The sequence below is a fragment of the Monodelphis domestica genome, chromosome 1, assembly GCF_027887165.1.
Source record: "Monodelphis domestica isolate mMonDom1 chromosome 1, mMonDom1.pri, whole genome shotgun sequence".
Classification (NCBI taxonomy): Eukaryota; Metazoa; Chordata; class Mammalia; order Didelphimorphia; family Didelphidae; genus Monodelphis; species Monodelphis domestica.
In genome coordinates, this window is record NC_077227.1 from 463,443,989 (window position 1) to 463,468,280 (window position 24,292).

General features: G+C 36.7%; 1 protein-coding gene across 1 annotated transcript in view; it reads left to right on the forward strand.

Moving 5' to 3' along the window:
* Positions 1 to 5,949: 5,949 nt before the first annotated feature.
* GPR107 (G protein-coupled receptor 107) overlaps positions 5,950 to 24,292 on the forward strand; it is a 107,915-nt gene continuing 89,572 nt past the window's right edge. Inside the window, exons 1-5 of the mRNA XM_001369476.4 lie at positions 5,950 to 6,368; positions 21,471 to 21,584; positions 21,933 to 21,983; positions 22,248 to 22,330; positions 23,983 to 24,122. Of these exons, the coding sequence (XP_001369513.1) occupies positions 6,243 to 6,368; positions 21,471 to 21,584; positions 21,933 to 21,983; positions 22,248 to 22,330; positions 23,983 to 24,122 (514 nt within the window). The 5' untranslated portion in view covers positions 5,950 to 6,242. The remainder of the gene's footprint in view (positions 6,369 to 21,470; positions 21,585 to 21,932; positions 21,984 to 22,247; positions 22,331 to 23,982; positions 24,123 to 24,292) is intronic.

Sequence of the window (24,292 nt, forward strand, 5' to 3'; positions counted from 1 at the left end):
GGTATCTGTTTTGCCTCTGCCCTATAAAGATCATAGGGCCTTTCCATTTGATTTGCAGCTGAAACTTCCCTTGTGTTTTGTCTCTCCCAGGAGAATGTAATTTCCTAGAGAGAAAGCATTGTATTGTTTTTCTTTTTGTAGTCTCAGCACTTAGTATATATTGCTTTGCACTTTTAATAAATGCTTTTTCATTCATTCATCAATGACAGTGGAGCCATAACATTTGGACTTTAAGGTAAAAATCCCTTTTACTTTTAAATGAATAAATAGAAATGGTAACAGAGAAGGCAAAGCTATGAAGACTAGGCAGATCAAAAAGAGTATAAATACAGAAGAGGTATATGCTTGTCATAATTCTGAGAGTATGCACCAAATAATTCTCAAGATACTTGAAAGTGGAATAGCTACTGAATGATTATTTTAAATAATAGAAATTATTACCACCAAAAAGGCAACTGAGAAGATAGTCAATTACTACCAACCCATGTCTACTTTTGCATTTCTATAAAATCTTTATGAAAAGAAATTATATGGATTTTAAAAGCATTCTTGATGAAAATATGGGGACAGAAAGGCTTTTGTAAATTATATTTTAGAGTAGACCATATCTTTACAGTTACCCCAATTAACTGAAAGCTGGAGAAAATATAAGATCTCACTGAACTATTTTTTGTCTTTTGAAAGTAATTAATTTGGTAGAACAAAGTTTAATTTAAAAGGGTTTTCCAACAAGATGTTTTACATGTATCAGACAAAAAAATGTTAATTCTCTGATTATTAATATAAAGTGACATAAAACAGATGCTTGACAGAGGTGTTTGACACTTTCTTTTTTTTTTTAAATATATTTTATTTGATCATTTCCAAGCATTATTCGTTAAAGACATAGATCATTTTCTTTTCCTCCCCCCCACCCCCCATAGCCGACGCGTAAGTCCACTGGGCATTAGATGTTTTCTTGATTTGAACCCATTGCTTTGTTGATAGTATTTGCATTAGAGTGTTCATTTAGAGTCTATCCTCTGTCATGTCCCCTCAACCTCTGTATTCAGGCAGTTGCTTTTTCTCGGTGTTTCCACTCCCATAGTTTATCCTTTGCTTATGAATGGTGTTTTTTTCTCCTGGATCCCTGCAAGTTGTTCAGGGACATTACACCGCCACTAATGGAGAAGTCCATTACGTTCAATTATACCACAGTGTATTAGTCTCTGTGTACAATGTTCTCCTGGTTCTGCTCCTCTCGCTCTGCATCACTTCCTGGAGGTTGTTCCAGTCTCCATGGAACTTCTCCACTTTATTATTCCTTTTAGCACAATAATACTCCATCACCAACATATACCACAGTTTGTTCAGCCATTCCCCAATTGATGGGCATCCCCTCGTTTTCCAGTTTTGGGCCACCACAAAGAGCGCAACTATGAATATTTTTGTACAAGTCTTTGTGTCCATTATCTCTTTGGGGTACAGACCCAGCAGTGCTATGGCTGGGTCAAAGGGTAGATATTCTTTTGTCGCCCTTTGGGCATAGTTCCAAATTGCCCTCCAGAATGGTTGGATCAATTCACAACTCCACCAGCAATGAATTAATGTCCCTACTTTGCCACATCCCCTCCAGCATTCATTACTTTCCTTTGCTGTAATGTTAGCCAATCTGCTAGGTGTGAGGTGATACCTCAGAGTTGTTTTGATTTGCATCTCTCTGATTATAAGAGATGTAGAGCACTTCTTCATGTGCTTGTTAATAGTTTTGATTTCTTTATCTGAGAACTGCCTATCCATTTCCCTTGCCCATTTATCAATTGGAGAATGGCTTGATTTTTTGTACAATTGATTTAGCTCATTATAAATATGAGTAATTAAACCTTTGTCAGAGGTTTCTATGAAGATTTTTTCCCAATTTGTTGTTTCCCTTCTGATTTTAGTTATATTGGTTTTGTTTGTACAAAAGCTTTTTAGTTTGATGTAGTCAAAATAATTTATTTTACATTTTGTGATTCTTTTGACACTTTCATAGAAGATAAGTTGTATAGTCCAAACTGAATAGAGATGGTCAGGTATTATTCTTCAAAAACTTTCAGTACCTCTCTATCACCTACAAGATAATATATAAATTCCTTAACCCAATTTTTGAAGCTCTCCAGAATCTGGCTTTTACCTTTAAGTAAAGATTGGACTAGATGAATTGAGATCCCTCTCAACTTATTTTACCAATTACATGTAATAACAAATTTCCACCTAAGTTTTCCAAAGTTATATGATCCAAACTGTCTCCTTCCCTCCCACTTCCCTGAGCTGGCAAGCAATTCTTTCTGGGTTGTACACGTATTATTAAGCAAAACATATTTCTATATTGTTTATTTTTGTAAGAGAATAATCATATAAAACCAAAACCCCAAATTAAAAACCCAAATGAGCTAAAGTGAAAAATCATCTGACTTTAAAAGCTTTTTCTCTGGAAGTAGAAGTCATTCTTTGTCATAAGTCCTACAGAATTGTCCTGGATCACTATATTGTTGAGAGTAGCTAAGTATTTCACAGTTGATCATTCCACAATATTGCAGTTACTGTGTATAATATTCTCCTGGTTCTTCTTATTTCACTTTACATCAGTTCATGTAGGATTTTCTAGCTCTTTCTGAAATCATCCTGTTCATCATTTCTTACAGCACAATAATATTGCATCACTATCATATACCATTATTTATTCAGTCATTCCTCAAATGATGGATATTCCTTCAATTTCCAATTCTTTGTCATCACAAAAAGAGCTGCTATAAATATCTTTGTACAAGGAGATCCTTCCCCTTTTTTATTATATCTTTGGGATACAGAGTTCCTAGTAGATCAAAGGGTATGCATTGTTTTATAGCTCTTTTGGCATAGTTCCAAATTGTCCAGCAGAATGGTTGGATCGATGCATTACTTTCTCAATTTTGCCACATCCTCTCCAACATTTATCACTTTACTATCATATTGGCCAATCTGATAGGTCTGAGCCAACTCTGAATCTCTGATACCTATTTGGCTTTATTCCATGTTACTCTCCTTCATATATGCCAACTATGCACATTCTCCATAGCAAAATCATCTTTTAAGGATTTTGAAGATTGGATTTGGCTCTCCCCTGATTGTGACAATGAAGGTATTTAGCTCTTCCTTTATTGTGAAGATTAAATTGTAATCGCCTGTCTATTTTTAGATTCTAATCCCCAAGGTGTAAACCCAGTACTAAAAGTAGATCTACCCATTTTAACCACAAAAAGGTATGAACTAACTACAAAAAGATGTGAACTAACCACAAAAAGGTATGAACACCCATTTCATACACTGAGCGGGAGGTCTGTGACCCACCTGTAAAAGAATGGGTAGTCCTGGAGAAAAGCATCTGCTGTGATTGGTAGATGGAAAATTTAGCAGAGGTGACACAAGAGGAAAAGGTCTTTAAATAGTGGAAACAGAGACACACAGAGATTGATTCAGTCACTCAGAGTTGGACTGGAGGACAGTCACTTGGGCTTGGAGTGAAGAACAGTCACTCAGAGCTGGAGGGAAGACACTTGGCTGTAGAACTGAACCCCTGGAGGAGCTTGTGCAGGAGACCTCATACTGCTTTCTTTTTAGACGATCACCATGATGAGTGTAAAGGCTTACTTCTTTCCTTGCCCTTTCTGGAGGTGTGAACCTCTGAGAAAGGCCCATCATCTTGAGACTCCTTTCCCCTGACTGGTGCCTGAGAATTTTTACCTGGTTCAGAGGAAGCCAGAGCTCGCTCACTCTCTCTCTCTCTCTCTCTCTCTCTCTCTCTCTTTTCTCTCTTCCTTAATATCTTCCCTCTATTATAAAATAAACTACCATAAATTTCATTTACTTGAGTAATTCATTTTAGGATTTAGAAATTAAATCCCTGGCAACCACAAATTAAATATATTAAGTATAATGATAAATTTAACAGGATCAGCTCTAGTGTTATGAAGTTTTCCCTAATTTCCATATATGAATGCCTTCTCTTGGATCATTTTCCTAGGGTACTTTGTCAGAATCTCTTCTTTTCCCTCATCATACACTTAACAGACTGATCCATGTCATATTACCTCTTACAGGGACCATCATTACTGCCACTATCTCTCTGGCTGTACTCTGCCCTATTCTCAACTCCCTCAGCTTTTGCCTTATCTTTTTTTTTTAAATCCTTATCTTCTGTTTTAGAATCAATACTGTGTATTGGTTCCAAGGCAGAAGAAAAAGACTAAGCAATGGAGGTTAAATGATTTGCCCAGTCACCTGACAAGGAAGTATATGAACCCAAGGAAGTATATTGAGCCCAGGACCTCACATCTCCAGGCCTACTTCTCAATCCACTTAGCTGCCCCTGGATTTTGCCTTATCTTGAAGGGGGAAAGGGGCTGTAGCTGGGATTGAGACCCATGCCACTTCTGGGACTTTTTCTCCTCATTCAGTAGTTCATGTATTTCTTCTTTAGGTTTTGTCTTCTTCCATTAGAGTATAAACTCCTTGGGGTCAGGGACTACCTAGCTTGTTTGCTTTTTTTAATCCCCAGAATTCAGAACAGCATAAGCATGTAAGAAATGCTTTATTTGTCTACTTTTTATTAATATTTCCTGTGAAGTATGTTATATTCCTCCAATAAAATGTAATATCCTTGAAGGCAAGGGCTATAATTTTTTTATATACCTGCTATCAAACATAGTACCTTTCAGGCACTTAACATATATTGAATTCCTAAATGTGTGTTTTTGTTTGTTTGTTTATTTGTTATGCTGTCAATGCCTATCTGCCAGACTTGGTAAGAGAAAAGTATCTATGACAAGAATTCCACAAATCCAAACCAAAATAATCCAAAGGTTTCTGAAGCAGCCTCCACACCAAAGGGGAAGTTGCTTCTAAAGAGTGCTGCTCCTTCAAAGCAGTTTTCTTCCAGGAGACTCCCCATAAGGAAAAGCAAGGACATCAAAAGATTTCTAGCACACAACAAACCGAAAAGTTCAAGTAGAATTTGCAAAGAAGAAATTGTGAGGAAAAAATCCTTTCAAATAAGGTCACGCTGTACCAAATCAGAATAGGGTGCCTTGGAAGCAGAGAGGTCTTCAAAGGTAGAGAATTGCTGCTCAGGTACTGGTTGAACTAATTTACCTCTGGGGACCCCTCCAGCTCTGCCAACCTGCACCTCTGACTGAGGCCTGGGGAGTCTCCTGCCTAGCGGCCTCCACATTCTCTGTAGCTTGGCAGACTGACCACAGCAAGCTGGGCAAAGTCTCACCAGACTATAAGAAACAAGGTCTTACCTAAAATTGAGAGAACTCACTCGATTGCGAAGAAGAAAACCTTTAATTATAATTCTTTCAAAATCGAATGCTAGACTCAAGTTTGGTAAGAAGTACAGTCCACATAATCTATGCCCTAAACCTAGCACCCAGATCCCTCCTCTGTTTCCTCATTGGCTGAAAACTCCAGGAGTTATAGCCTATCCTGCCACAGGAGTCCCAGCCCCTCTTTACATCTCCCACTCCCCACATTTCAGTTTATTTACTTTTGTCTTTACATAGTCTGACTCCTCCTCTAGGTTAGGAAGTAGGGTTGAACCCCAATCGCAAAAACGGCTAGAATCGATTTTGGCTTAACATATCCTTTTCTTAACCACAAATTAACCGCAGACTTGATCTTGATTGGGCAGTGAGTTTGGAAAGTACCCATTGATCCTCTAGGTTACCTAACACTTCCTGCAGATGTCACACCAAGATTATTTTCTTCTCTCAGGGCTATTTTATCAGCAGCTGGGTCTACTTGATACTGAACAGCTGAGAGGCTCACGTCTCTATCCCTCAATGACATTCCTTGATCCAGCGATTGGTGGGGGAGCAGGTTGGGGAGGAAGGGAAGGGGAGGAGGGAAACAGCTGTTGCCATCGCAATCCGATACCAGCTTCCCAAGTTGCCTCTCTCAACCTCTACGCTCCTCTTGTAGGAGCCAAAGTGGCGCTTCGCAGCAATAGAAAGAATGGAATGGATTAGTTTAGAGAGACTGAAGTCAGCTCCTTTTTATCTCTAACCTCCAGGGCCAAGGATGAAATAAACGGCGAGTTAACCCCGAAAGTGAAGTTACCCAAGCCCTCTATCACCGTGGAATGGCCTTTTCCCTCTTCCGGTGTCCCCGCCCTTTGACTCCGGAAGTGAGCTGGAGAGGCCAACGGCGGGGTGGGGGCAGCTTGTGATGCTGGAACAAATATGGCTGCCTCAGTGTCCCTCTGCTGCTTGGGCTCCAGCCCCAGCCGCCGAGTGCTCCTGCTGCTGGGACTTCTGCACTTCTTGAGTCACCTCGGCCAGGGGCGCGTCCACCACCTAGCGCTCAAGGTAATGGGGTTCGGGAGACTTGGGAGGCCAGAGGAGGGGGGTGTCCCTGGCCGGGGGCGGGGCAGGAGGCGCCTTGGAGTTATTAGAGTCCGTGTCTCCTCCTCCCTCCCCCCCTTTCCCTTCGCCTCTGCCTCTTTCCTCCGCCCCGATTTCCCGGACCCCCTTTCTCTTTCCTGACTTCCTTCCTCTTCCTCCCCTTCTCCTCCCCCTTTCCTCTTTTATCTACTCTTTCCTTCCCTATCGGCTTCTTCAATTTAGTAAACATTTATTAAGTGCCTACTATGTGCCAGGCTTTTCTTTTTCCTCCCGTGCTGTATCTCTCTTCTCACCTCCGGTATTTCTTCTCTCTCCCTTTCCTATATCTCCTCTCCTATTCTTCTCCCTCCTCTTTTTCCCTTCTATATCTCTCCTGTATTTCTCCTGTCGCTCTCCCTTCTTCGTCTCATATCTCCTTCTGAATTTCCCCTTCATCCCCCTCTCTTCCATTATTTTTCCTCTCTACTTTTGTATCTCTCCTCTTTCTGAATTTCTCTCCTCTTTCCCTTCTATCAATACTTTCTCCCTCTCCCTTCCTCTTTTTTCCTCCCTCTCCTCTTTTCTCTTTCCTTTCCCCCTCTTCCTTTTGCTTCCCTACATGCCTCTTTCCCGCCTCTGTATGTCTCCTCCTCACCCTCCTCTGTCTCTTTTTCCTCTCCACTCCCTCACCTTCTCTTCTCTCCTGCTACCCCTTCCAAATTAAGGGAATGGCCATCATGGAGCCTTGTTCCCCTCCAATTTGAAATGACTCTCCACTAGGGACTGGAAAGACCAGAAACTGGGAAGACTGTTCCATTGCCCAGGAGCAAGGATAGCGAAAATGTTAACATTGGAAAGGACTTTAGAAAAACATACCACTCAGTGTACTGATGAGGCACCCGATGCAGAGTATGTTTGTTAAGGGTCCTGTCCAAAGGCATATGGGTAGTAAATAGCAAAGTTGGGATTTCAGCTGAGGTTCTCTTGCTTGAAATTTCTCTTATCTTCTTTGAAGTTCTTTTCATTAAAGGAATAAAATTACTGTTTCTTACCCTATGCCCAGTTTTCTCCCTTGACAATTTTTTTTTAACCTTTATCCTCTGCTTTGGTGAGGGCTGAGTTATGGGGGTTAAGTTACTTGCCTGGGGTCACACAGCTAAGAAGTGTCTGAGGCCAGATCTGAATCCAGAACTGCCCTTCTCTAGGCCTGGCTCTCAATCTACTGAGAAATCTAGCTGTTTCTCTCTTAACCTTTTGACTTTCTCAAACTTCTTTGCTTTCATTTTTCAGTGATACAAGTAAATCTGATGGCATTTAGGAAGGTTAGAGTTAGATAAGTTTTTAATCTGTCTATCCTCCCTTCCCCCCAATAATAATAATAGTTTATGTAACACTGTGCTTCCTTCCCAATAATCCTGTGAAGTAGATAATATAAGTATCATTTCTGTTTTATAAAGGAGGAGTTGAACTCAGGGATATAAATTATACTGACAGTGTGGTACAGGGGGAAAAACATAGGACTTTGTAAGTCAGAAGACCTGGGTTCTGGTCCTATCCTAGCCCTGTGACATGCTACAAATCACTTCACCTCACCTGAGTCTCTCTTCCCCTCTGCTTTTTCCTGCTTTGTGAAATGAGGCTTGGGAATTAGATGGTGAAAGAGTAGGGTCATCTGATGCCATCTGATCCAGGCAGGTAGGTGACTTAGTAGATAGACCACTGGGCCTAGAGTCAAGACAACCTGAGTTCACATTTGGTCTCAAACACTCACTGGCTGTGTGACTGTGAGCAAGTCAGTTAACTTCTAATCCAATGGAGAAAGAAATGAAAATGAAAAAAAAAGTATTTTTGCCAAGAAAACCCCTCTGGACAATATGATCCATGGGATCAGGAAGAGTCAGGCATGATTGAATAAGTTCACTCCTTTCATTTTACATATGAGGAAGCTGAGACCCACAGAAATTAACTTGGCCAAAGTCACAGAAGTGCCTAAATGCTGGTGCTCTGTCCCAAAAGCTATCATTCTTTCCACTATATCATGCTTACTTAAGATCCCTTCTAGCATTTGAAACTTTGATTTGCCCAATGTCACACAGGCTCTTATCTCTTTGCTCTTTTGTTGTTGTTATTGTCATTTCAGTCATGTCTGTCTCTTTGGGACCCCATTTTAGATTTTTTTGGCAAAGATACTGTAGTGGTTTGTTATTTCCTTCTCCAATTCATTTTCCAGATGAGGAAACTGAGGCCAATAGGGTTAAGTGACTTGCCCAGGATCATATTGCTAGTAAGTGTGTTAGGCAGGATTTGAACTCACAGAGATGGGTCTTTCCAACTCCAGTTCTAGCACTCTTATCTACTGCACCACCTAGCTGCCCTATGCTCTTTCTGAACAACCTTATAAGCTTCCTTGGGTCCTAATTATCATCTCTATGCAGATGACTTGTGCTTCAATCAGAATTACTGTGTTATTATTTTTAACTGTCCTGGAGACATCTCAAACTCAACATGCCCAAACTCATTACTTCTTCCCTCCCTTCACCTATCCTTCATTTCATATCCTCTATTTCTGTTGAAGATAATATCATCTGTTTAGTAACTAGGCTTATAGCCTTAGTGTCATTCCCAGCACCTCAGTCTTCTTCATCCTACATATCCAAATCAGTTATCAAATCTTATTGTTTCTTTCTTTACAATATCTCTTGCATCCATCCCTCTTCTCTCCTCATACTTTAATTCAGGTTATTATTCCTCAGTTGGGCCTATCACTGGTCTGTATAGCTCCACACAGCCCCCAAAGTGATTTTCCTTAAGTCCAGATCTAAACATGTCACTCCTCTACTCAGTAAACTCCAGTGGCTCCCTAATGCTTCCAGGATAAAATATAAAATCCTTTATTTGACTCTTTAAAGTCTTTAAATCTAGCCCAATTTACTTTCTAGCCTCATTATAAACTCTTCCTATACTGTATGGTCAAAAGCCAAACTAGTTTTTTTTTCTTTCTCACACAAATGTTTTTGTACTGCCTGTCCCTCATGCCTGGAAAGCACTCTCAGGATTCTCTATTTACACCTCATGGAGTTCCTCACTTTCCTCAAGACAACCCAACTACCACCTTCTCTACCACAGACTCCCCAGCCTGGAGTACATGCTTTCTAAAGGGGTATTAGAAGCTTGTCAAGAGGTTATAAGGATTATTTAGGAAACAATTATATTATCCTATTGAAATTATCTATTCTTTAAGTGCATAGTAAACTTTAGAATATATTTATTTTCCCTATTGAGTAAGGGGTAAGGAAAGGTTTTCTAAGAAAACTGAGGAATACAGAAACTGAAAAAGTTGGGATCCTTGTTCTACACAAAGCCCCAACTGTTAATACTTTTCCTCCATATCATATATTTATTTTATATAGATTTATTCTACATATTCTGAATTACATACAGAGTGCCCTCCTCCCCATCAAATATAAATTTATTGAGAGAAGGAACTTTTTTTTTGTCTTTGTATCTTAGTTCCTAGTACAATGCCTAGCACAGTTCCTAGCACAGCACATAGTAGGTACTTAATGTTTTTTGAATAATTGATTCCTAGGCCAGGGTATTTTCCAGTATAAACACTTGCTATATTTTCCAGTGTATTCTTATCCTCACCCTGTGTACAGTTTAGGGCTTTCTGAAGGCTAAGATCATGGTAAAATTTAAAGATGGATCATCTTAGAGATCCTGTAGTTCACTGCCTCATTTTATAAGCTGAGATTCTGAGGCTTAGAAAGTTGAAATAACTTGAGTAAGTCATACACAAATAATAAGTAGCAGTGCTGATATTTTAATCCAGACCCTTGGACTTAAGATCCTATTCTCTGTACTTTCCATGAAAACCTGGAAGGGAAATATCTTTTCTTTTCTTTCTTTTTTTTAAAAACCCATTACCATCTGACTTTCTATCAGTACTTCCAATCATTTCTAAGAACAGCAAAGGCTAGGCAATTGGAATTAAGTCACTTGTCCAAGTTCATAGTTAGGAAGTATCTTCGGTTACATTTGAAACCAGGAGCTGGAGGCCTACTTTTCTAGCCATTGGCTGCTCTAGAAGGGAAATTAAAATAAGAACAACTCGTGTTTCAGTAACATTTTAATATTTACGAAGCGCTTCTTGTTCAGCAAATGTTGCAAATTTGCCAACCAGAAAATGGGCTCAGAGAGATGTGACTTTCTCAAAGTCATATGACTGATTAGATTCGAAATTTCAGCCCACTTCCGACATCAAGCCAGATGCTCCTTAAAAACTGCAGGGACCTGATTGCTAGAAAACTTCAAATCACCTTTTAAATCATATTCTCAATTAGAGAGCACCTACCATAGTCCTTTGTACCTGGAAGGAAAAAGGTACATTTTATCAAACAAATTATTTCTCCATGGTAAAAAATCTGCTAAGAGGGACCCACAGTATAGTAGAAAGAGCCCTGGGCTTGGAGTCAGAGGACTTAGCATTTGAATCCTACTGACTGCCTTTATTACCTTTGCAACTTTGGCCTACCCACTTCTAGCCTCTGGGCCTCAGTTTCTTTGTTTTGAATTAGATGATCTCTAAAATTCTTTTAAGTTCTAAGTCTTATTGCCTCATTGTTATTAAAACCAGAGTTTATTTTAAATTATTACTTAAAAAGGAGTAGAAGAAAACAAGCATTTGTTATTTGATTCTCCCTAAAACCTGGTAGATGCTTTTATTATTCTCCTATTGTAAAGGAAACTGAATCCAACACTTTCCAAGAGTCATACTGCTACTCTTTGGTCTGAAATCACACATGAGGTCTGAAGTCACATATGAGTCTCCAACTCTTATCGGCTGGGCCATCTAGCTGGTACTAGACAAAGTGTGTAACTGTCCAGAGCATCAGAATTATAGAATGTGGAGCTGGAAAAAAAAATTTAGTAGTCCATGTTTCTTGTTTTAGAGATGAAGAAACTGAGTCTTTAGTAAAGTAACTCTCTCTCTCTTCTTCTTCCCTCCCTCCTTCCTTTTTCTCTCTTCCTATCCTCTTTCCTTCCCCATCCTTATCTCTCTCTGACTATTTCTCCTTCCCTAACTCTCCCTGTTTCTCTCACACATTTACACACAAAATCATTAGGGACGTGTTTATTTCCATGAATTTGAAGAATGCTCATCTAAAAAGGTGGTGGTGAGAATTATTTTCAATAAAATTCATGACATTGGTTTTCTAGATTTAGTTGTTTCACTCTGTAGATTTTAAAGTCTCAATTCATTTTCAACCCATTTACAGATTAAAATGAATTTTAGGGGGGGCAGCTGGGTGGCTTAGGGGATTGAGAGCCAGGCCTAGAGATGGGAGGTCCTAAATTCAAATCTGGCCTCAGACACTTCTTAGCTGTGTGACCCTGGGCAAGTCACTTAACCCCCATTGCCTAGCCCTTACTGTTCTTCTGCCTGTATTGGTCCTAAGGTAAGGGCCCCAAACAAATAATTAAATAAACAAACAAACAATCGAACAAATAAGATGAATTTTAGGAATAACCATATCTTATGAATTGTATTATTTTTCATTTTAAGAAACTTCTTAGCATCAGATAGTAACATAAACAACTGAATTTGTTAAATTAAATACTTACATTTAAATTAATTTCATTCCATAATGTAGCAATTTTTTTAGTCTCCCAGAAATCTTATCTGTTTATTTTATTTTCCTGATATCAACTCTAAATTTGAATCTTTATGACTTATACCAATAGCTCATAGTTCTTCCGACCTCTGGGTACCAAGAGAACAAGTCTAATGCCCCTTCCACATGATAACCCACTTAAATACTTGAACCAATCAAGCCTATCCCCCAAGTCTTCTCTTTTTTAAACTAAACATTCCATTTCTTCACCCCATGTTCATAAAAATCATCCTAAGACCCATACTATTCTGGTTACCATTCTCTATTAATTTCTTTCTTAAATATGACCCAGAACTGAACACAAAACTCCAGGGCAGTTACTTTCCAGTGCTGTACATTCCCTCTCTTATTGCAGACTGAGATTGCATTAGTTTCTGGTTGGCTGCTGTGGCACTCTGGACTTATACTGACCTCCGAAGTCTACCAAAAAGGGGCATCAAGGTACCTGGAATCAGGAAGAACCGAATTCCAGTCCACTCTCAGACAACTTACTAGCTTTGTTACCCTCAGCAGTCATTTAATCTGTTTGCCTCGGTTTCCCCATCTGTAAAATGAGCTAGAGACGGAAATGGCAAACCACTCTAGTTTCTTTGCCAAGAAAATTCCAAATGGAGTCACAAAGAGTTGGACACAACTGAACAACAGCAATCTACCCAAAACTCCAAGGTCTTTTTCAGATGAGCTTGTTTAGTCTTGCCACCTCTGTCTTAAATTCCTAAAATTGTTTTTTTCTAATCCATATAAGGTTTTTTATTTTAAATTTTATTTTTTATCATGAACATTTTTACATTTTAAAAAATGTTTTATTGATTAATTAATTTAGAATATTTTTCCATGGTTACATGATTCATGTTTGAACATTTTTAACATGAATAACAGAAGGAAGATTATATATGGAACTCCAAACACCGTGGCTTTTAAAAAATTTATGTTTAACTTAACTTAACTTAAAATAACACTGCTCTGCTTATATGTATCCCCTTTTGAATTTCCTTTGCCTCTCTTTTATGTATTTTTAAAAATATTTTATGGATGCCCTTTTTGTTATCATTATCCCACTCTTAACTCTCCTTCCATAAAAAAAAAGTCCTTAATTGTAATTAATATTGTAAAACAAAACAACTCCATACATTGTCCATATGTGAAAATGTATGATTCATTCTGTTACTTTGGCCATCACCTCTTTACCAGGAAGCAAGAACCATGCATGATTCTTTATCACTTTCTGAATTTGTGCTTGGTCATTGCATTGATCATAAACTTTCATATTTATTTTCCTTTATAGCAGTGGTTCTCATCCTTTCTAATGCTGTGACCCTGCAATACAGTTCCTCATGTTGCAGTGACCCCAAACCAAAAAATTATTTTGGTAGCTACTTCAAAACTGTAATTTTGCTACAGTTATGATTCGGAATGTAAATACCTAATATGCATTATGTATTCTCATTGCTACAAATTGAGAGGTTGAGAACTGCTGCTTTATAGTGTTGTAGTCATTGTATAAGTAGTCCTGTTTCTAGTTGCTTCTCTCTCTCAGCATTAGTATATACAAGTCACATGGTCCTCTGAATTCACCTTTTTCATCTTTTCTTACAAAACAAAAATGCTATAGTGGTCCAACCAGAGGGTTGTCTCTGGGATCAGACTTGAGGTCCACTGCCTCTGCCTCTTGTATGCCACCCTCCTCACTTTACCTTTGATCTTTTAGAAGGGACTTTTAGCATTTCTCCATTATAGATAATTCTAGCTCTTGTTTTTAGATAGGAGCTATTTACCAAATTGAGGAATGAACCACTCATTTTTAAGTTTAAAAAAAAGTTTATTAATATAATTGTTTTTATGTCACCTACATTTCCTCCCATATCTTCGTGCCTTCCTTCTCCTAGAGAGCCAACCTACGTAAGAAAGACATTATTTAAAAAAATGTAAAAGAAGAGAAAAATAAATCAGCAAAACCAAACAACACATGGAAAATCTGACAATATACACAGTGTTCAGCCTTTGTAAAGGAATGGGGAGAATGGCTTGTATTTCTTTTTTGAGACCAACCTTGTTCTTTGTAATTTTGCAGCACTTATTTTCATTTCATCCTATATTAAGACTTGCTAATTATTATTAAATTTAAACTTCTAGTCATCCCAACATTCTAACTTATCAAGTTCAGTATTGTTATTTATATTTTAAGAAATTATCTAAACATATTTTTACTGGTTCCTAAATTTTTAATCAATTCCTTGTATCCTAATTATCAAAGAATAATATGAGAATAATTAAGAAAGTATTTGTGGATTGTCTTTTCAAATCTTAATTCCCATGGTTTCTTTTTTCTTGAATCAGGGCCAGTCTGATTTTGTTTAGCATTTAAATAAGTGCTAATTTTGAAGCCAGTTAAGAAAAAGAGTTACAGGGCAGCTAGATTTCTCAATGATTAGAGATACCTGGAGATGGGCAGTCTTGGGTTCAGATTTGGCCTCAGACACTTCCTAGGTATGAGACTTGGGACAAGTCACTTAAACACAGTTACCTAACCCTTACTTAAAACTACACATAGACTTTTGGGATATTCAGCATGTCAAATTGAGCCATTTATTTTAATCATTATTCTCTTCAGGCTATATATTGGAACTAGAAAAAGTCCTTAACTTTTAGCCCATTATAAATGATTTATTTGTCTGCAAGCTTTTTTCAGCACTGTACTCTTTTATTTGACTTATCAACAAATATAATACTGTGTGCCTGTTGTCATATATGACTTCTAAAGTTCTTTCTAATGCTTAGTCTGTGTATTAGGCATGGTGTTCTGGACATTTATTCTCATATCCATGCAAAAACGTAACAAACTTTTATGCTAGTTGAATCACAAACAAATGTTCCTTAGAGAAGGCTAGAATAATAATTATGTGGTAAACCTTTTTTAAAGAAAAAGAAAGAGGGCAGCTGGGTGGCTCAATGGATTGAGAGCCAGACCTGGAGACAGGAAGTCCTAGTTTCAGATCTGGCTTCAGAAACTTCCCAGCTGTGTGACCCTGGGCAAGTCACTTAACACATACCCTTACCATTCTTCTGCCTTGGAACCAATACAAAGTATTGATTCTACGATGGGAGGCAAGGGTTTGAAAGAAAGAAGAAAAAGAAAACACAATAAAACAGGTCCCTTGGGAATTTTAAGAATAATTTTTATTTCCACTGCTTTTATTAACTTCCTTTGCAGCTTTAATCTCTTTCCTACTCTCATTCTAGCTCTAATTTTGAATTATATTTATGTTACTTCCACATGATTTTCATTTTTTAAAAAGTGAAAAAAATTAATTCCAAAAAATCTTTTTTGTGATATAGAATATCCCTTCTTTTCCTTCACTTTTTATCTTATTGATGAGTAATTTTAGAGACATGAACACCATAGTTATGTGCAAGAACACTTTAATTCAGATGATTTCAAAATGACTGGTTTTAATGATAACTGCATTTCTGAGTTTTGTGATCAAGAAAAATGTATTTTGTACTTATAATTATTCTATTTTGAAAACATTGTTAGAAATTTATGGGTTGTTGTTTTTTCACACTCAGCTATGCAAATATCTTAAATTATTCAGTTAGCCTATTCTCTAGTTGCTCAGTGGTATCATTGACAACCCACTTCTGCTTGAAGACTTCTGAAGAATGAGAACTCACTACCCCTTGATCCAGCCCATTTCACTTTTGGACACTTTTAGTTGTTAGGAAAAACTCCTATTTGTTCACACTGTCATTGACCTAGGCAACTCTTGCCTATACTGATTTGCAATTGTTAGACTTCCGTGCAGAACTCTCTTAGCCAGTGTTTGTATCAGAGACAAGACTAGAACCCTTATTCCTCCTGCCTCTGAGGCTTCCTTTATTACTTATTACTCCAGCTGGCTTTCAGTTCTTCCTTATGTAGAGCCAAAATATGCTTCTCTATTACTTCCAACCATTTTGTTGTTCCTCACTTTAGTCTCTCAGGTAAAGCAAAGATAAGCCATCAAATATTTAAAGATTAGCAAGAATTCTCCTGCAAAGACCTCCTCAATCCAAAATCTCCTCCAGTATCTTCAGTCTTAAGATAGTAGCTCCTAATTCAGTGCAGTGTAATAGCTCTTTTTGAGGCCTAACCAGAAGATCAGGATTTACTGGTAAAACCTGAAACCTAACTTGGTTGCTTTCCAGACCATTTGTTACTGTCCCAACCCCATTCTTGAGGTTTGCCAGGATTCCTAGCAAGCTGGAAAGGGCTCCCCATCTCAGGCTTTTCTGAGAGTCTTAGCTAATAGTCCTCTTTTTTTTCTTTTTTTTTTCTTGCCTTCTGTAATCTTTTATGTTCCTCAGTTACTCCACTACTGAGCATGCATGGGTTGGGTAATGTTTGACCATTTTTGGTATTAAGGATTACCTTTATTAAAATGTTCCACTATCCCAATTTTCTAGAAAACTGAATATCATCTTGTAAAATGACTAGGCTAATTTATTTGAACCATTTTTTGCTTGAAAACTTCCAGAATGTAGTGTATGCCTACCTTTAAAATTATGAACCAAGAAATATGAACATCTTCATATAAAAGAATAGAAAAATATTATGAATGAAACTGCCAATGAATCTATTAAAGACAGCTTTTTTTTTTTAAACCCTTACCTTCCCCATCTCTAGGCCTGGTTCTCAATCCACTGAGCTACCTAACTGCCCCCAACAGCTTATTTTTTAAAGGATATATTAAATTGAACATATTAGTACTGATGTTGCCCTGAATGTCTATGACAACTTCTAAACTTCCTTCTGCTCTCTTCTATGTATTTTTTTTTTAAACCCTTAACCTACTGTCTTAGAGCTAATATTAAGTATCAGTCCCAAGGCAGAAGAGCAGTAAGGGCTAGGCAACTGGAGTTAAGTGACTTGTTCACTGTGACACAGCTAGGCAATGTCTGAGGTCATATATAAACTTAGGACCTCTCATCTCTGAGCCTGGCTCTCAGTCCACTGAGCCACCTTGCTGCTCCTTCTGTGGATTTTTTTTTTCAAAAGAAAGAATACTTTATTTGGAGAGAAGAGTACATGGGTTCCGATTCTTCTTTGTATTATTACTTGTTTTGTTAACTATCTTATCTTTGTTTCTTTTTTTATTTTTTGCATTACTGTAACTTCCTACCCTCTACCTCCATAACTCTCTCCTAAAAAATAAAAGCCCTGTCTTGCAGTAAATAATCATAGTTAAGGAAAACAAATCTGGCCATTGGCCATGTCTGGAAATGTCTCATTTTGTACCTCTAGTCCATCATTTCGCTCTCAAGAGATAGGAAGCATGCTTTATCAGCAATCTTTTGGAGTTATTTCTTTTTACATTGATCAGTTTTTAAGTTTTTAAAAGTTGTTTTTCTTCACATAATTGTAGTGATTATATAAATTGTTTCCCTGTTTTTGCTCATGTCATTCTATATTAGTTCATGTAGGTCTTTTTAATTTGTCCTTTTCATAATTTCTTACCGTACAATAATATTCATACACATACTACAATTTATTCAGCTATTACTCAGTTGATGGACATCCAAGTTTTTTTTTTGAGATCTTTGCTGAAACAAAAAGTGCTACTGTGAATATTTTTACATATATGTGAGTCCTTTCCCTGTTACTTTGTTTCATTGAGGATTATGACTTGTAATGGTATTTTTAGATTTCATGTCTTTTTATATATAGCATACTGAACATAAATTAATCTTTTCTTGATGTGAATATCAGTTATTGCACTGTGCTCAAATACAGTGATGCTCTCAGAGGTATTAAAATATTGTATTCTTTTTGTGCTAACTAGCCTCAAGCTCCACTATTTCAATTTTGTTTTTACTTATGACTTTTTTTTGTTTTCTACTGTACCTGTTTCTAGCCACACCCTCATTTCTAATTTATATCTTTTAATCTCCTAGGAAACCATTTAGACATGGGTCTAAAGTAAAAGTAAAAAGGTTCTGAGCGAGGGCTTGATTATTTGAAGCTTTAACAGATTAACTCACTTTCCCTGTTTTATTATCTATGCAAAGTCAGTGTGGAGAAGAAAATATCTTTGCACAGTACAGATACTTTTTTCAAATCTGTTATCTTTGATTTTCTGATTGCTTTTGTAAGACATACGTTTCATAGAAATTGATTTGTAATAGAATTTATAAATCAATGTGTATTTGTTTTTAAAATCTGATAAAGTGTTGTATGAAGTTAATAACAAAGTAATTCAGCTTTTCAGGCCCAGAAAATCTGGTATTTGTAACTATAAATTGCATCAGTAAGTAAGGAAGACTCTCTTTGGCTAAACTTTTTGTTTTGTGAATCTGCTTCCATGTTGAGCTTTATGACATTTCAGTGACCTACAGAATTTTGGTGTAACATACAGTTTATTGGAAATAAGAGTATCCTTAAGCAGAATGGAAGTTAAACTATAACTGTTAGTACTACCATCAATAACCACTTCTCCCCAATTCAGCCATTCATATCTGAGGCATAACCAAAATTAAACTATATGGATATTCTCAAAGTTGTGATTGGTTTTTTTTTTTTAATTCGGCTTAATACATGTGAGATTATAGTGGTGCCAGAAAAACCAGGGGTAGATATTTTCCAATTATTTTAAGTACACAGATCTGCCTTAAGAGCTAAGAAAAAACATTTTTTTAAGCACTTGTTCAAGAAAATATTATTGAGAACAATATTATGTAATTCTGCTTAGTTTATTCTATATGACACAGAAATTCACTAATTGGATGAGAGTTTAGTTAGTTGTGGAATACATAAGTATTGGGAAATAGTGAAACCATTGATGGTTCTTATATTCATGGACTGGTAGAGCTGGAATGGGCTTTAGAAGGCCTGGAGTCTGGCCCCTTCATTTTATAGCTAAGGTCATGAGGTTTAAATGACTGGCCCAAGGTCACACAGTAATAACTGATCCAGGATTTAAACTTGGGTTTTCAAAATATACATTCAAGACTATTTTCACCAAACTGTGATGCTCTTGAACTAGGTCTTGTGAAATTCTCTAGTATAATCTTTAAAGTTAAAAACCAGATGGTCTTTCTGGAATTCCAGGACCCAATGTAAAGTCTTATATATCATGTAGGTGCTTAAAAAATGTTTCCTTGATTGTTTAAAATCCTTGCCCTAATAATCTAATTTGGAAATAATAGTTATATCAGTCCTAAACAAAAATGGCAGTGAAACTTGCTTCTAAATTTCATTCCAAGTTCCTCATACTAAAATATACATTCCCTGTGAATGACTTCTTTCTCTGTCACCCTTTCATTAGGAGAATGAAATAAAACTATGCACTTGTAAAACAAGTACTTTGCTCTGCCTCTTAGCCATGAGAGTGCCACTGCTAGGAAAGAGAAGGCACCAAGCAAGGTACAAATTCAGAGTACTTGAATTTATATAATAAGGAACTGTTTCTACCTCAGTTTCCATATGCTTGCTGAAGCATAGCTTAGTACTTGAAATTTGGAGTATGCAATTTGGAGTATGTTGCTGATAATTTTAGTTATTTGAAGATTCATTGAGCTAGAATGAAAGGTCTATACTATAGCCTGTCATAGGCTACAGAAAAGTAATAGACACTTCAAATTTAAATTACATAAGGCAATTGAAACTGCCATTGTGTTCATGTTCTATAATATCTCAGTTATAGTTTGGGGCTAACAGTAGGATTCTTTTAAATCTGTTAGGATCACAACAGGATCAGGGGGAAAAAAGTGAATCACCAACTATTCTGTCTTTACTGTTATACTGAAGTGGGTAGAGGAGAGGGCAAAGTAATCTTAGTGAGAGATCAGGTCATGTGCATTTAATTTAAGGTTGAAAATACAAGGAAGACAAGGGGGAGGGGGGAGGAAAATATCTGCAGTGGGGCAGCTGGGTAAGCTCAGTGGATTGAGAGCCAGGCCTAGAGATGGGAGGTCCTGGATTCAAATTTGGCCTCAGACACTTCCCAGCTGTGTGACCCTGGACAAGTCACTTGACCCCCATTGCCTAGCCCTTACCACTCTTCTGCTTTGGAAACAATACACAGTATTGATTACAAGATGGAAAGTAAAGGTTTTAAAGAAAATTTTAAAAATATATCCGCAAAAAATGTTTTTAATAGCAAACATTTTAACATCATATGTCCAAAATGAAGTTCTTTTCCCTGAAACCTACTCCCTCTTCTGAATTTGCCTTTTTTTACTACAAGGACACCACCATTTTTGGACTCACCCCAGGTTTGCAGCCTCAAAGAAGTCCCCTATTCCTCATTCTCACTCTCATCCCACAGGTCTGGTTAATTGCCAAGGCTTGTTGATTCTACCTCTATAATATTTCCTATATTTGTCACTTTCCTGACACAAAACCACCACCCTGGTTCAGGTACTCTTCACCTCTCACCTAGACCATTGAAATATCATTAGCATCTTCCTAATGCCTGGCAGATAGTAGATACTTAATAAATGCATATTGATTTATTGTTTATCAAGGATGAAGACTGATTCATGTGTTTTTTTTTTTAACTCAAATTACAAGTTGGAAGTGTTCACAAAGGGAATATAGTGATTTCAGTTGGTATATAAGCATCTCTGTGAAAAAAGCTAAGCATCTAGAGTTTTGGCTCTTTAACTCTTTCTTTTCTCCCCTCCCCTCCCCTCCCCTCCCCTCCCCTTCCCTTCTGCCTTGAAAGGTTCCAAGGCAGAAGAGTGGTATGGGTTGGGCAATGGGGGTTAAGTGACTTGCCCAGGGTCACACAGCTAGGAAATATCTGGGACCAAATTTGAACCCAGGACCTCCCATTTCTGGGATTGACTCTCAATCTACTGAGCCACCCAACTGCCCCTTCTTTAACTCTTTTTTAATAACATCTTAATGTTTGTCTTAAAATTATAATCAACTCATATGATTAGTAAGATCATTACAGAGGTTTGTAAGACATTTTAGAATTCTAGGTGGATATGACCAGAGTGGTTTGATTTAGCAAGACCAGGTAGGACATCTTCAAAATTTTGCTTAGCCCAAGCACTCCATTCAGTGACAGTTTATTATTAAAGAGTAAGCAAAATTGATAAAGCCTAATTTTAGTATCTTAAAAATTTTTATATTGTGTTACTTTTTAAAAAATATGATCCTCCCCCTTCAGGATTGAAATAATTGCTGATAAAAGTTCTAAGTTTCTTTTTACAAGTAAATTGATTAAGGATTTTCTTAAATTAAGTCATCTGCTAAGTACCATCAACTTAATTATTTACAGGGAGGAAAGAAGTATTATCTTTTGTATATTGTTGCCTGTGATAGGAACACCAGAGGAATGGAGAAAATGGACAAATTAGGTAATTGACTAGATTGTCAGGCAGCTTTTTTATGTGCCTAAATCTTTCACTTTAAAATGTATTTCAGGATGATGTGAGACATAAGGTTCATCTCAATACTTTTGGATTCTTCAAAGATGGGTCCATGGTGGTCAATGTCAGTAGCCTCTCAGTTAAAGGAAATGAAGATACCACTGCAAAGGTAGGTGTATTTTGCTCCGGTTTTAAGCTGTTTGCCCTTTCTTTCCCTATTAAAGTACAATGCTAAAAAACAGGGAATAAATTAAGGTTGATGAAAACAATATACAAAATAAGGTCGATGAAAAAAATAAATATTTGATTATTAATTACTGTGTAGTTCTGAAATGGATTCATTTTATGTGCATGAGGATCTCCTTTCTTACAGATTGAATATTTAGAAAACTATATGTGAAGTAATAGAAGAATACAAATCTAGGAAGTTGTCTGTTCTGCCTTTTGAGGAAAGAATGTGAATACCAGAACAGCATGTGGTTGTTTACCTTTATTATCTTTATTTCCTTCCTTCTAGATTGGTTTCAGCTTGGACCGAACAAAGAATGATGGATTCTCCCCTTACTTGGTAAAATGCAAAATTCATCTAATCCTGTGTTGTTTTTCAAAAATTATTCTAAAGGAATTAACAGATAAGGACTGTTTTTTAATTCATGTTACTGAGAGTAGTTGATTTCTTTTATTTGGTGATATACTTGAATACCATTATGATAATATTCAGTCTTTAAATTTAGGATTGTGCAAATTTTTTCAACTTGGGAATGTTTCTTTCTCTTTTTTCCAACTGTTTTCCAGTATTAAGATTATGTGCATTTGGATATTCCCTTCCTAGGATGAAGATTTGGATTATTGTATCTTTAAAAAAAAGCAGTCTGTTTCTGTTACACTCCTGATTCTAGACTTCTCAAGGCATCTGTAAGTTATTCTTATGAATATTCCTTTAATTCTTTTATGAAATGAAGCTGAGAGGCTCATTGTGATAGCAAAACATGGGTTGATTTTCAGAAATTGAGAGAACAAGTGGTTATTTCTTCATCCATGTCAAATCTAATATAAGCACCCCAACTAGTTATAGTTAAAGGTATGGGAAAACAAAAGGTATTTCTACCAGGAAGGGTACTTGAAGTCTAGAAGTCAGTGCTTATGAATTTTGCCCTCAACATTCTCTCTCAAAGCTTCAAAATTTAAAATGGTTCTTTTTCCACAAACAAAAAGATTGATTTTCTTAGTTTGATACAATTAGAATGTGAATTCCTGGAGAGCAAGGTCTGATTTGTTTTTTGTTTTTATTTTTAATCCCTAGTGCCTAATGCAATAGCCTGCATATAGTACATAATAAATATTGTTGTTGAATTTGATGTATCTTTGATCAATCAATAAGTATTTATTAAATCTCCTTTGTGCCAGCCAATGTACAAGATGTTGGAGATACAAGTACTATTCAAAGAATGAATCCATTCCAACAGTCCTCTAAATGAGTTTACATTCTAATGGGAAAAAAGCAATAAATACAAATAAAATATTTACAGTATAAATATAAAGGAGTGTGGTTTGTGTCTGTCTTTCTGTGTGTGTGTTAAATACAAGATCCTGTAGGAGGGAGAGCACTATCGACCAGAGGGATGAGAAAAGGCTTCATGGAGAAGATGGTGTCTAAGCTACATTTTATTTTTTTTACTTTTTAAAAAAAAATCCTTGCCTTCCATCTTAATACTAATACTATATGTTCGTTCTAAGATAGAAGAGCGGTAAGAGCTAGGTAATGGGGGATTGCCGAGGGTCACATAGCTGGGAAGTGTCTGAAGCTATATTTGAACGCATGACCTCCCAACGTTAGCCCTCTTAATCTGCCAACCAATTTAGCTGCTTCTTTCTATCCCCCACTCCTCATGAACTGCATTTTAAAGGAAGAAAATACAGTCCAAGAAGGGGATGGCAGAAATTGTGTATCTGTAAATATTGCATTTGAGGATTAAAGTTACAAACTTTTGGGGAGTTTCTTGGTGTTTATATTTTTACTGTTTTGATTCTTTTTAAAAAATATTTTAAAATTTAAAGATATTTTATTTTCCCCATTATATGTAATAACAATTTTCAACATATATTGTCTGGAATTATAAAATCCAAATTGTCTCCCTCCTTCTCTTCCCTCCCCCTTCTCAGAGATGGTAAGCAATTTGATGTGGATTATGCATGTAATATCATGCAAAACATACTTCCTTTTACAGTTAATTTAAAAATTTTTTTATTTATTTGTTTTTAAATTTTTATTTAAAATATTTTTCCATGATTACAAGATTCATGCTCTTGCCCTCTCTTCTTCCCTTCCCCCCCTCCCAGAGCTAACATGCAGTTCTACTGGGTTATACAAATATGTCATTGTTCAAAACCTATTTTCATATTATTCATATTTTTAATAGTGTTCTTCTAAAGCCAAAACCCCAGACATATATCCATCAAACCACATAATCAATCATCTGTTTTTCTTCTACGCAAAAAATACTTCCATATTGGTCATTTTTGTAAGAGAATACTCATATCAAATATTGGTATTATTTTTAAACTAGTGTCAGAATAAAGATTCCATCAGAAGCTGGTAGCCAGTTACCAAAAATCATCGTCAGCAAGAATGAGAAAATCCTGTCTGAGAATCCAGAGCCAAGCCCTAAAAATCTCTCAGTAAATAACCAAACTCTTGAAAAGCAAGGTAATCTTTCATATTCAGCTACTAGTATCTTGAATATCTTATTTAAATGTATTTCTAAAATTAGCAGTCTCCCATGCACATCATATATTTATATATAATTTCCTATGTGTGATGTCCTCTCTCCCTTTTTTCCTTCCAAGACTATAATGTCCTCCTTTCTCCTTGAAGTC